General features: G+C 39.9%; 1 protein-coding gene and 1 pseudogene across 1 annotated transcript; one reads left to right on the forward strand and one right to left on the reverse strand.

Annotated features, from left to right (window-relative positions):
• Positions 1–6,807: 6,807 nt before the first annotated feature.
• Positions 6,808–8,651, reverse strand: RPS29 (ribosomal protein S29). The gene is made up of 3 exons (XM_032624519.1): positions 8,494–8,651; positions 8,170–8,269; positions 6,808–6,911 (listed from the first exon to the last, which is right to left on the reverse strand). Exons 1-3 carry the CDS (start codon positions 8,553–8,555, stop codon positions 6,903–6,905), a joined length of 171 nt encoding a protein of 56 aa, XP_032480410.1. The 5' UTR covers positions 8,556–8,651; the 3' UTR covers positions 6,808–6,902.
• Positions 8,652–13,367: 4,716 nt separating this feature from the next.
• Positions 13,368–14,002, forward strand: LOC116749732 (annotated as a pseudogene).
• The last annotated feature ends 738 nt before the right edge of the window (positions 14,003–14,740 follow it).

Genomic DNA, 14,740 nt, shown 5'->3' on the forward strand with positions numbered 1-14,740 from the left:
TAAGGTTATTTAGAAAATCTATAATGAAGGACCCAAACGATTTGCTCCCTTGGTAATAAAGAAGCTAGGATACTCAGGAATCAGATAATAAAGATTCCTGTCCAAGGAGAAAACTTTAAAGGAAATTGTGTTTAAGGAGATTACCTACCCAAAAAGTTCCAAATAAGAATTCGTTTTCACAAACCCTTTCCTTTCATGATTGACTGAATACATCATCTGTGCTAGATGTCCCCAGTTAATCTTTGTGAATGGTAATAGAAGTTAATTAGCATCAAAGGAAAAACAGATGCACATGTTATCAAAAATGGGATTTGTGGTTTGTGAAAAGAGAACGCAAAGTAAACCAGGCTCAGTCTATGAAATTCAACTAACTAGATTGCCAAGAAACAGGTTCCATTTATTCTTATTTTATGGTTTTATTGATTTGCCTGTGCTGCCATGAATGATATCACTCTGTCAACTAGTCCTTTATTATGTAATCTTTTTATTATTTAGGAAATAAAACAAAATCTCCTTTAGCATTAACATATTGGGATATTATTCTTTATGGGCAACTGTTAACAGTTTTAGTAACCTACATATCTTTGGTTCCCTGGATAAAGGCTTATTGATTTTTCTAGCTCCTGCTATGAATTCTTGATGTTTGGCAGTGGAGGCTCAGCTAGTCTACACAGGGGAGCTGTTTACACAATCAGCATAATTACTATTGGGTTGTATAATGTGCATGAGGCTACTGGTACTTAACACCCTTTACAACTTTATTAAGCAAAGCTGTTTTTTCCTTTCATTGCTGCAACATCTAAAACTATAAACATACCTACAATGATCCTATTCTGAAACCTGGATTATACACAGCAAGAAGTTACAAAGCAGCTTCTGAACATGTACCTGTCCTAAAATGTGTTCAAAAAGACCACTGCTATCCTGCATTACTGGCCTTGGAACCACTGTCATATATAAGCAGAAAGAAGGCATGATTTTTCTCTTAACACTAGCTTCTCTCCCCCACTCTCCAGGTACCTCTTCACTCTCCTCCCTTTCGTTAGGACCTTAGCAACTCTAGTCACAGTCCCTGTCAATAGAAACTCACTCCTCCCTTTCCTTTTGTTAACACTGTTATGTTCTAGGGTTAACTGAATTAGTAAAGGTTTTACAGTAATACAGCTGAGTGGCAGTCTGAGCAACAAAGTGAGTTGACCAAGGACATCAAAGCACTGGTCAGGAGTCACTCAGAAAAGCTCAAAAAAGGTCAACATCATCATCCCTTAGATTCCAGTTGAATCTCCTGGCTGAGCACCTAAGGGGGTATTTAAATTCTGCAAAATAGTTCAAGACAGTGCTTTAGGCTAGTCTTTACCATTGAAACAGAACTGGAAGACTTTACAACTAATTTGTTATCTTTGCTATTGTTACTCCTCTTCCCTGCTAAATTTGTCCTTTTGTTCTCCTAAGATCATTATTACTGAAACCTGTTCAAGGACAAGCACTGTGGCCAGGCTTAGATCACAAAATGGTTTAAGCCAAAAATGGCTTCTCTCAGGTCAAGAAAGCCATGATTGGTTCTCTTTCTTTAGGGATCCCCCTACCCTACCTGCTTACAAAATGAGTCCAGGAAAGTGACCAATGGCAGACATCCCAAGGTGAAGGGAATGTTGGTCATTTTCACCAAGAGCATAGCTTCTTGAAATGCATCCTTTGAACTCTTAGGATGGGGGTTCAGTTGAGGACCACGGCAGCCATTTCCAGAGCCAGAGATGTTTTAGTCCTTGCCCCAAGATCAGTGGTTCTGAAACAATTCAGGCAGGTAGGGATCTCTTCATAAACAAATAAAAAGGTGTTTAGGGGATAAGGGGACTAATAGGAACAATGTGGGGGCTTAGGGGGTGAAGGGAAATGGGGGCATTGTGGTTCTATAGGTCTTCAGTTCATCTGTCAGGGAATCCAGCATTTGTTTACAGGACTCAGGTCAAGTCTGGAATCAGCTCAAGGGGGTGGTCACCATGACATACATAATAGGCTGAATTTAACTTGTTTGAATTATTTTCTCATTAACCAAATGACTTTAAATTTAAATTATATGATAATTAGCCCATCTAGATTAAACTTTTCACTTCCAATCTCAATTCCTTTAAAGTTCTTATAGACAGAGGACACCTGGAACTAGCACAGCCAATAGTCAAATCTAGTCTAATCTTTGGCCCCTATATAGCTTTGACTGCTACACACATATATACTCAGCGATATCAAAAAACTGAGCCTTTAATTTTCTAGATTAACCCTTGAGAAACATCTAGCAGCTCAGGCTTATCTTCCTTTTTTTCCCTTTTTCAATTTTTGTGGATATCGAGGAAATTCAAACACCTTGTTTTACCCTTCTTAGTCACACCACTAGTAGGTATGACTACCTCCTACCTTTTGCTCTGCCTACCCCAAAGCCCAATTCTCTAAGGCACCAATCATTAAAGATAGTTTTCAACAAGAACTATGTCTCAGACAGAGCAGGTTGATTTAAAATTGTCAGGGGCATCAGCCATGTAGATAGCTGTTGAAGGCCAGGGTCTCTGGTCTTTCTGAAATGGTAAAAGAGGGCTTATAAAAGTGAAGAAGCACTGATGCCCAAACAAATTAAAGACACTACCAGATCTGTTCATTCATTCATTCTATTTTTACCATGTGCCTGCCTTATGAAACATGCTATGCCAGGCACTGTCAGGATCTAGATGGAGTGGAATTCAGAGAACACCAGAGACGGCTCTTAAATCAGGTCCTATAAGGAACAGTTGAAATAATCAGTAATGGTTAGCCTGAAATAAGAAGATTCCAGAAGAACATGAGAGTCCTCATGCCTAAATAATTAACCTTTTTTCTTGCAGTAAAGAGATTAGACTTGTTTTGTATAGGACCACATAGAATTAATATCAATGGATAGAAATCAGTGGAAGGAAATAGCAAGAAGAACTTGCTATCAGAGCAATCTAAAAATAGAATGAGCTGTGTGGGGAAGAGCAGAAACCTAATTAGAAAAGTTGGTACCTGGGGCACTATACACTGCATCACTGGATACCCCACCCCTAAACAAATCTTAATCTGACTGCTTCAAAGCAAATCACCTGTAATTCTATTACCCAAAGGCAATCACTGATGACATACTGGCACGTTTCCTTGTTTTGTCTGTGCACTTTAACATAGCGAAATTGTACCATATATACAATTTCCCATTTTTATTGAAAATTATTTCTCTGGGCTATTTTGTAGACTACAAATATTTACCAAAGCTTTCTCTAATTGTTGTACATTTAGAATTTAATGGTAGGAGCAGGAGTTCTCAAGACGTCGTAACTGGTGGTTTGAATCTCACTTACTGTGCTTTCTTTGAAAAGTTATTCTTTGTGTCTCAGCTGCCTCATCTGTAAATGGGGATTATACCTCACAGAGTTGTCGTATTAAAGGAGCTAATTCAAGTAAAACACTGTTAACAGGGAAGAGCCAAATCTGACATGTTGGATCTATTTCTTTCACTTTAACCTTCGCTTTCCTTTGCTTTTGTTCACTAAAAGGATACTGTCTATACACAGTGGCCTGCCTTGGGGAACACTGCCCTCTGCCTGTTAAAGCCAAAGTGCCTTTGTTCAGGGAAACATCCTGACCCTGTCCACCTGTGATGGCTGCAAGAAAGAAGAAATGAACACATCCTCTCCCCGGGGCTGGCCATTCCAGGGGACATTTGCAAATCTTATGGCCTTTTTACTTTACTTCCTCATCTCCTCCCCTCTCTGTTCTATAAAAGAAACTGGCATCCAAACCCAAAAAAACTGTAAGATGGTTTTTTGGAGACATTAGTCTGCCATCTTCTCAGTCTGCCGGCTTTCCGAAGAAAGTTATATTCCTTGCCTCAGCGCTTGTCTCCCGATTTACCGGCCTGTCGTGCAGCAAGCAGAGCGAGCTTGGACTCGGTAATAGCACTAAGAAAGTGCCTGACATACAGCATTCACCCAAAAATTTTACCAATTATAGGTAAGACCAAAAGTCTGTAGAGAAAAATCGTGAAAGACTTCAAAATGGACCAAAAGGTTACTGGCTACTTTTCATGAAACTTAAAGCTCTGTCTAGTAGAATCTTGGGATGAGGAAACCTGAGCCTTTTGTTTGAGCTATTTTACAATTCTGCAAGTTATACATAAATGATACTTGTCCATGGACACGCAAATTCTGTCTGGTGGATAACTTGACTTCCCTCCCCTGTTGAAAATGCCAGTTTTACATTTATTTATAAATTCATTTCAATATCCTTGATTCACCTATTAAGTGTGATGCTTTGAATTCTCCCTTGAACTGGTAGAAAAATCTTACTGGTTTCATTAATGAGTTAAATAAAACCTCAACAGGTCTTTTAACAGGTCCCATTCAGCCCTAATTCAGTAAGTCAACCTAAGACTATATACTCTATGCTTCAAAGGTTGTTTAAACCTCTTATAAAATCTATCATATTTTGCCATCATTATTGAGCTTGGGCTTCCCTGGTGGTGCAGTGTTTAAGAATCCACCTGCCAATGCAGGGGTCCAAGCCCTGGTCCTGGAAGATCCCACATGCCAATCAACTAAGCCCATGCGCCACTACTGAACCTGTTCTAGAGCCCGTGAGCCACAACTACTGAAGCCCACACGCCTAGAGCCCGTGCTCTGCAACGAGAAGCCACCGCGAAGAGAAGCCCCATGCACTGCAACGAAGAGCAGCCCCCACGCGCTGCAGCTGGAGAAAGCCCATGCGCAGCAATGAAGACCCAATGCAGCCAAAAATAAAATAAATTTATAAAAAACAAAACATTATTGAGTTTTACTAGGGAATTTAATTCAACTCTTCAACAATTCAGGACCTACTATTAATATACAAGGTATCATGCTACATGCTGTGGTAAATATGAAAATAGTAGTGCTTGCCATCATGTAATTATCTTTGGGGACAAGAGGTACAGTCTTCCAACCTTACAGTGTGTTGTGGGTATTAAGAACATCTGGCACATACATTTTAAAATAGAATCTTTAGCAGTAAGTTATTCAACCACTAATAGGGAAGACCAGCTGTGCACACCAGCCTTCTTACCCACTACCACCACACACACACGCACACGCACACACAGCAGGGACTGGCTAGGGAATGTTCCCTTCCACACATTCCCTCAACCAATGCATAATTCTTACAGGTGCATTTACCCAGGACTATCCCATTAGAGCGGTGTCCATTTCTTCCCCAAAACTCTCAAACACATACCAGACCTCATTTTCCTAAACCATTATAAATAAGCCTCTTTTTTTCACCTAAATACTTTTACAACTGCTCAGCTGGCACTGCTTCTCACCCACGCACTCTACATCAGAAAACTCCCACATCCTCAATCTCCTCTACCAAAATTCTATCCACCTCCTCTTCCTGTTTAAAACCTAGCTGTTCCCTAAAAACACTTCCCCAGCAACACTATGTTAAAAAAACAGAAACTTCATGGGAGGTCCACCATAGAATTATCATGTACTCCTGGGATTCAGGGTCAGTAGAGGTGAATTTACCATGAAGCTCTCGAGACCTAAGCTTCAGTGTCCCTAGCTTTCATGAGCTCCCTTTAAGGTTCTTAAACTAGCAATGTGTTGCAGTTTTTGAAAATTTCACAGCTAATTTAACCAGTCAGTTAAGATGCTTTTTTTTCCACTCCAGCTTCCATTGGCACACTTTCTCTCCTGTTGGATGACATTGTACCAACCAATTTTAAGAGGCAGTTACAGTTGATCACGTCCTGCTTGGCTTCTAGTATGCCACTTTTTGGTTCTCCTTCTGTCTACTTTGTTGAATCCTCATCTTCCCACCTGTCCCTGGAATAACCCAGAACAGTCTTCTCCATGTATTATTCAATCCTTAGACTTTAGGGCTTAGATCTCATCCAGTAACAAGGATGAGATCCACAAATAGCATCTATTATTCATACTGAGGACAAGCAGTTGAATCTCCAGTCCTAAGCTCCTGTCAACTCCAGATAAATGCCTACTTCACAGCTCCACGTGAATGTCTAATAAGCATTTTGAATTTAATATGCTATAAGCTGAACTTTTTCTTCCCTAAAACAACTTCTCAGTCCTAGCTCAATAGTAACTCTACCCTTCCAGTTGCTCAGGCCGAAACCCTTGGAGTCATCCTTTGCTCTCCCACAACTAATCCATCAGCAAATCCAGTCTTTTTCCTCTTCAAGAGGTCACTGTGACTACCTCAACTACTCTTATTCTAGCCCAAGCCAAGATCATTTGCCTAAAATATTCCAATAGACTCGTTTCCCTGTCTCTACCCCTGCCCCACTGAAGATCTACTTTTGCTCACAAGACCCATTTTACTTTTAATCACTCCCCACCCCACCCCTTCCACATACAAATAATTGAGAAATTTACAAATTTTGCTAATTATACCAAAAGCTAGGACTGCCACCACCAGGTAAATGCTCAGAGCAGGTTTTAGTGCTAGCCTTCTTTCTCAAAATCAATTTTCTGTAGTTTTACTTTCACTGCCCAGCTCACTGTAGCCAGTCAACTACTCAAAAGACAATTTGTCTCAGGTTATATGCTGGATGCTTCTATATATAGTGGGCACTTCATGGAACAAAAGATGTTAAGTATAAAAATAAAACTGGGATTTACCAGAGTCCAGCAAGAATACTTTTATATAACTGAAGGAAAATAAGACACATATTGTGAAGACGAATCCACTGAAGATAATTTTTAAAAGATTTCTATGAACAATCGGCTATTACATTCACATGAAAAACATTCATAACAAGTTTTAAACTTTTTATTTTATATACAAATAGTAAGTATTGTTTCTGAGGAAGGTAGATATGCGTGATGACCCATTCAAGAAGTTCACACTTAGTCCAACTGCAAAAAAAAAAAGGCAGATAGGAAATGAATTAATGCATAATGCTTTAAATATCCATTTCATTTTCAGGAAAAAAAATGGCTCATTATAGAATGAGGTTTAAACTGGAAATCTGACCACCCCAACTAGTTATGGTGATCTAAAGAACTTAAATATTTACTGAACACCTACTACAAACTGCTCCAAAAATCTCAACAATTATATTTTAGACAGTGAATTTTAATACTGGTATACCCAATTCTACCATCAAAGACATTTCCCGCTAGAAAAACACTACTACATAAAATGATCTTTACCAAAAGCTCAGGATGGTCATTAAGTAGGCAGCAAATTCTACCACTATTCTAAGGAGCCGTTCACAAATTAACTCATTTAATCTTAACCTCTGAAAAATGGGACACAAAATTACCGGGCTTGGGGCCATTCTCTGATCTACTACCTCCAACTAAGTTATCTGAACTTCCACAAAGTAATACTAAACATACTCTTAAGTATTTGGTCAAAGCCAAAAGTTTAAGATACTTTGTTCCTGTCACAGAAATCTCACATTAAACAACTTATATCCACTGTAACACTAAAACATAAGGACACCTAATTTAAAAAAATACGTTCTACTCGGTATTTTTGAGCTCTAATTATGAATAAAAAGGTAGTGACTGTTATTTTGTATCTCAAAGGGCCAATAAGGAATTAGTTTTCACTTCTAGCATTTAAGCGATTTTTAGGAACCAAGAAAGCTTCATATATACATTAATTTCTACAACAATCCTGACATTTATTTTTCACAGGCAAATACTTAGCTTTGAGTGACTTGACCAAAGTCACACGACTAGGATTCAGATCTCTGAATCCTAAAAAGGTCTACCTGGCCCCAAACCTCAAGCTCATTCCACTGCACGGCCCTATCCAACATTTCAGGACAGCGGACAACGTATATATTCTGCTAAAATTAGCTAAATACGATTAGACGTTTAGTATTTAATTGTTCCTGAAAAGTAATTTTATGCAACATTATACAAAGCACCTAAAACTGTCACAAGTGGGTAAAAAAGAATGAGAAAGTCTACTTTTAAGGCCTTCACCCCCACCTCCATTCTATTAACGTGACTACCAAAACTCTCAACAGTGTCATACGCTACCAAGGAAGGGCCCTGCTAGCTACAAGAGGAAAGCGGCGTTGGTCAAATGCCCACACCACGAACTACCCGCTCGTCGGCCCCCCACGGACACAGGAGAGCACGGCGTCGGCGGCCGTACCTTAATGAAGCCGATGTCCTTCGCGTACTGGCGGAAACACTGGCGGCACATATTGAGGCCGTATTTCCGGATCAGACCGTGCCGGTTTGAGCAGACGCGGCTGCAAGGAAAGAGATGGCGTTACCCCAAGTCGTAGAGAGCAAAGTATTCGGCACTCGGAAGGCCACCACCCGCACTGCCTGCCGGTCTCCACGGACCCATCACAGGCCTGTAATGGCGGCAGACACAGCTACGATTCCGTCTCCCCACGCCGCGCCGCCCGCGGGCTCCTCCACAGCGTCGCGCCCCAGAGCAACCCTTCCCTGATGCGACATTGTTTCTCACCAAGAACGAGAACCCTGGCCGAATTTTCTCGGGTGGCTCCAGTAAAGCTGCTGGTGCCCCATGTTGCTTCCTTGGCTGCAACAAGGCAAAAGGAAAGACGGAACGCACGCAGGCGCTCTTCAAAACTTTCAGACACAGCTTACCCAGAAGGCAGTGCTAACAAAGGACGCGTGCGCAGTGTGGCTACGGTGTTTCGCTGGTGTGACGAGGAAGCTTGGAAATAATCTAGGCGGGCACAGCTGATGACGTCACCACACCTCAGCCTCTAGTTTTCTCTTTCGCTGGCTTCAACCGCCGGGCGTGGTGGCGCGCGCCTGTAGTCCCAGCTACTCGGGAGGCTGAGGCAGGAGGATCGCTTGAGCCCAGGAGTTCTGGGCTGTAGTGCGCTATGCCGATCGGGTGTCCGCACTAAGTTCGGCATCAATATGGTGACCTCCCGGGAGCGGGGGACCACCAGGTTGCCTAAGGAGGGGTGAACCGGCCCAGGTCGGAAACGGAGCAGGTCAAAACTCCCGTGCTGATCAGTAGTGGGATCGCGCCTGTGAATAGCCACTGCACTCCAGCCTGGGCAACATAGCGAGACCCCGTCTCTTTTGAACCCCCAGAAATGAGTTTTGAACCCTCTAGAAATAAATGATGTCACTATCATACCGTCTCTTCTTCATCGTCTGAACCTTTTACATTGTTTTAATTAAAATTTTACACTTGGAAAAAGGATTTTTGCCTTAACTCAGTACTGACACCTACTGGGGTAAACTTATAAAATAACTTAAAATCAACTGTAATAACTAGGAGCCAACGGTAGGAGTTCCCGTTTTGTGAGACAAAATACGTTTTCAAACTTTTTTTAATTAACACACTGCTCCTAGAAATACACCTACACCATTCCAGAAGAATGACACGACTTAGCGTGTTTAATTTAATATTTAAATGTAGTTAGTTAAGTTTAAAGTAAGAAGCAAGTAAATGCCCAATATATGTTGCTTTGACCAGATGATTTGGTAATAAAATAACTAGTGAAAACCAGATGCCATCTAATAATCTGAAAAATGTCCCTAAAATCCACATGGTTATTTATAATGTCTTTAGATAAACCTAAAATTGTACATGGCTCTGATATCAAAGCTTTAACTAGATCTATAAAATGTACCACAGGGTGCAATAATGCAGGAAACTTTACACAGGAACTCTTGTTTCTTGTTTTTTGTTTTTGATTGTTTTTGGTCAAAAACAAGATGATAAAGGAAGGAGTCAAGCCAGAGATTTAAAAACCAGATATGACTTGATCCTGCCCTCAAGACAAATAGAGTGAGGAAAATAGGATTATCTCAGAGCCCTTCTTTCCAGTTTCAACATTTTTGTTTTCAGTTTCAACTTTTACAACTCAATGATATGTATACAACTAAGTTAGTAGGACAATTGCATTAGATGATACATGTGCTCATAGAACACAAAAGGAGCAAAGAAGAAAGAGATTCATTCCAGCCTGAGGTTCATTTGAGGGGCCTTTGAAGTAGACCTTAAGTGAAGAGTGGGGTTTTTACAGGCAGCACTTGATGGAAGGGAATGCATAGTGAGAGGAAGAGTTTGAGCCCAAGAATGGAGTTGGAAAAAGCTTGGAGAGGATGAACAATCTTGTGTAACTAGAGAGGAGGATGCACAAAAGACCTAGTGATAGATGACTGAAAGGGTATTTTAACTTAAAGCCTGATTGTGAAGGGTCCAATGTCAAGCTTCTACACTTTGCCTGGAATTTATATCAGTCATAGATGTGTAGTTTCCAAAATCCATGTGCCTCTCCAAAGCTAATCAAACATTTCCCACCTATAGCCTTCTCAGACCTTTCCCAATTGGTCTCTGTAATTTTTAGAAGATTACAATGGTTCTTGAGATCAATTCCATAAATATTTTCAATACTCTGATATATAATCCTCTGGGCCAAAAGAAGTGAACTCATTTAAAAGTGGGGGGAAGAAAAGACAAACAAGAAGCAATTAGTTACACTTGAACAGTAACAATCTCTTAAACTATCTTGATATTCAAGTAGTTCTTAATGTTTATTCTGGTCTTGAAAGTTATTCTTCTTGATGGAGATATTACAAAACTGCAGCTGAGAAGCTGTACTTCCTGCTCAGTCTTAAGATAATGTAGCACCATCTATCTCCACCGATGGTATTATCAATTTCTTTTTCAATAAAAAAGCTGAGCATACAGTTTTGGGCTTCCCTGGTGGCGCAGTGGTTGAGAGTCCTCCTGCCGATGCAGGGGACACGTGTTTGTGCCCCGATCCGGGAAGATCCCACATGCTCACGGAGCGGCTGGGCCCGTGAGCCATGGCCGCTGAGCCTGTGCGTCTAGAGCCTGTGCTCCGCAACGGGAGAGGCCACAACAGTGAGAGGACCGCAAAACCCAAAAAAAAAAAAAAAAAAGTTGAGCATACAGTTTTAAAAGTCCATTTTAACCCAATGTTTGTAAAGAGCTTTTAGCTTAATCCTATACTCTTCTTACAGATTCCTATTACTCTTCTGTATTTGGCTTTTAAATTCTTCTTTTAAAAATTATTTCCCCCTAATATAATACATACTGAGTCCTCTTTCTTTCTTACTTTTCCTTCTTTCTGTTTTTCTTTCTTAAATACAATAAAATACAAAGGAGAAGAAATGTGCCATAATCTCCTAGCCCAGATAACCCCTATTAATATTTTCTTTTGGAAAAAAATAAAAGTAATACTTATAAGACTGACACATTCTAATGGGACAGAGTATAGATATTATTTTTGAATTTAAGCACATTGGAATGACTGCATGTTAAGACACCATTATTCAGATATCTCCTATTTTCTTCCTTAAGTTATTCTCACAATTATTTGTGATTCTACATCCATAATTTAAAGACATACATCTCCCTTGAGCTATCTTCAATTTCAGAACTTATACATATATATTCATTTCAACAGATGTTGATATTTTAATTAATTGTATACTCTAAAGCAAAACACAGATACATAAAGTATATTTTTTAACTTTTTAGGAGTACAGTTGATTAACAATGTTGTTATACCTACAGAATTTTTTTTTTTTAGCAGTACGCAGGCCTACTCACTGTTGTGTGGCCTCTCCCGTTTTGGAAAACAGGCTCTGGACACACAGGCTCAGCCGCTCCGCAGCATATAGGATCTTCACGCACCAGGGAACGAACCCGTGTCCCCTGCATCGGCAGGTGGACTCTCAACCACTAGCACCACCAGGGAAGCCCGTAAAGTGTGTTTTTAAAAGTAAGTTTTTATCCAACCCAGACCCCTATTTCTCCAGTCTCCCTGTCCAAACCCACATGTTATCAGGATCTTTAAAGAAATAAGTGTAGCTATCTATCTACCTATCTACTCATCCACTCACAGAAGTATATGTGCATATCTATGCATGTATACATACATATGTATAAATGTGCCCATATACATATGTTTGTATTTATATATATTTACTACATTTCTTTTCACTTATACAAACAGAAGCATACCATACCCAATGGTATGATTCTGTTTGTACAGAGAGATCATATCTGTTTGTACAGCTAGATCATACAAATAGATCATAAAGCATCTTAGAAGAGTATAAAAGCTATGGAGAAATATATAGCAAAAATAGGGAATGAAGTGAAATTGGAACATCTTTGAACATTCCTTTGCATACTTAAATTATATCTATATAGTATATCTATATTATAAAGTATGTCTGTAAAATAAAATTCTGGAAATGGGACTGTGAGGCAACAGAATATGAACTTTTAAATTTTTGATAGAGATTACCAATTTGCCATCTATAGAAATCATAACAATTCAACCAAATACCCATAGAAAATATCTGTTTTTCCACACTCCCCCAACAGTGTGAATTAGCAAACTTTTTTATATTTGTCCTTCTGATAGCCTAAAAATGGCAAGTGTTGTTTCAATTTGAATTTCGATGCTGCAGAACATGTTTTGCTATGTTTATAAGCCAGCCATGTATCTTTATCTGAGAACTTCTCCTTCCAGTCTACAACCCGCTTTGGTAATGTGCTCCTGGGCTGTAGTTTGTATATTTGTAAATATTTACATGGAAGAAAATTAGCCCTTTGACTTTTCATGTTGGTTGCAAAGTTATTCTAGTCACTTCAACACCAGATTCTTATTTATTTCTATGTTTATGTTCCAGGTATTCTTCCATGCAAAAAGTTTTAAAGTTTATGTATGAAAATTTATCAAATTGTTAGGTCACTACTTTTAGGTTTTGTGTCAAAATTCTAAACACGTTCTACTGTGTTTTCTTGTTGCACTGTTACATTTTGGGTTTTCATTTTAAATCTTGAATCCACCTAAAATTTATATCACCATCCCCCAGGAGTAAGGGAGAAATCCAGTTTCCCTCCCTCCCAAATGGCTAGCTACTCACTCTAACTCAAGAAATATTAACCAAATGCATAATCATCAGTAAGCTTACTCTATTCTGGCACAATGTAGGCTCTCATAAACATTTGTTGAATGAATATTTAGATAGTCATTTACTGATTCATTCTTTCTACAAATATGCATTGAGTACCTACTATATGTGAACACTATGCTAGATATTGCATGTAACAGTAGTGACTCAGAACCTGTCCGGGAAGCTTGTAGTCTAGCAGTAAAGACAGGCATTAAATAAGTAATCATATAGCAATTATTTTGGACAAGATAACCTAAGATTCCTCTTGCTGTGAACACCCAAACTTGTTAGAAGAAATATGGTATGTTTTAAAATTCAGAGTTGGTGGCTGGGGGGGGGGGGCGGGGGCAAGAGTGGCTTCTTTGCTTCATTGTGCCCTAGCGACGCCCGGACACCACGCGGGCCGCCGGCACCATGAAGATCTGGACTTCGGAGCACGTCTTTGACCACCCATGGGAAACTGTTACAACAGCTGCAATGCAGAAATACCCAAACCCTATGAGTACGAGTGTGTTTGGAGTCGATGCATTGGACAGACACATAGATCCCTCTGGAAAACTGCACAGCCATAGACTTCTCAGCACAGAGTGGGGACGGCCTTCCATTGTGAAAACTCTTATTGGTACAGCAAGAACCAAAACATATGTGCAAGAACATTCTGTAGTGGATCCCGTACAGAAAACAATGGAAATTAAATCTACTAATATTTCATCTACAAATATGGTTTCAGTAGATGAGAGACATATACAAACCACTGCCTCAAGACCCAGAAAAAACTGTTTTGACTCAAGAAGCCATAATTACCATGAAAGAAGTCAGTCTCAGCAGTTAACCTCGAAGGACTGATGGCAAGTACGGTACCGTCAAATGCTAATAAAGGCCGAGAAGCAAATGGAGTGGGTAATACATAAATTAAATGCTGAAATTGAGGGATTGACGGCTTCGGCAAGAGGGAGCATAAGGACACCAACAGCGGCAGCAGCATTTGTGAAGAAATGATAATGAAAGTTGATAAACAACACCCAGTTCCCCAGGCCTCTACAAGCTGACAGTATATTTATTTGTTATTTTTAAAAAATACAGGTCTTCCCTGGTGGCGCAGTGGTTGAGAATCTGCCTGCTAATGCAGGAGACACGGGTTCGAGCTCTAGTCCGGGAAGATCCCACATGCCGCAGAGCAACTAAGTCTGGGCGCCACATACTACTTGATCTTACGCCCCAGGGCCCGCGAGCCACAGCTACTGAGCCCACACGCCACAACTACTGAAGCCTGTGCACCTAGAGCCTGGTGCTCTGCAACAAGAGAAGCCACCGCAATGAGAAGCTGGTCGATACAACTAGAGAAAGCCCACGCGCAGCAATGAAGACCCAATGCAACCAAAAATAAATAAATTAAATAAATTAATTTAAATAAATAAATAAATAAATAAAAATACAACTATATTTTCGGTAGAATTTTGTTTTTTGATAAGCTGAAGAAAGACTATTTGACTTGATCAAAACCAAGAGGTGCAGTGTTTCTAAATAAAAGGGATTGGCTGAAATTAGTGTTGTCTGAAATGACCGCCTGATTTTGAGGATTCCAATATTTATGTGAAAATTTAACAATTTTTGAAAAGTACTTGAAAATTGATATTGGCTGATTAAACCTCCTTAAGGTAGAATTTTAAAGCTTTTCACGCATTGGAACTCTACCTAGTTTTGGACCAACCCCAGAACCAAGCAGAGCCACCTCTTACATACCCACGACTACCCTGCTGCAATAAACTTGTAGAACTTGCATGAGG

This window comes from Phocoena sinus, chromosome 2 (genome assembly GCF_008692025.1).
Source record: "Phocoena sinus isolate mPhoSin1 chromosome 2, mPhoSin1.pri, whole genome shotgun sequence".
NCBI lineage: Eukaryota > Metazoa > Chordata > Mammalia > Artiodactyla > Phocoenidae > Phocoena > Phocoena sinus.

Excerpts from the sequence above, each read along its gene's own strand:
- RPS29 (XM_032624519.1), bottom strand. The coding sequence starts at position 8,555 with ATGGGGCACCAGCAGCTTTACTGGAGCCACCCGAGAAAATTCGGCCAG. Across the intron at positions 8,270-8,493 it reads GGCCAGGGTTCTCGTTCTTG|CCGCGTCTGCTCAAACCGGC; the intron begins GTGAGAAACAAT and ends CTTTCCTTGCAG.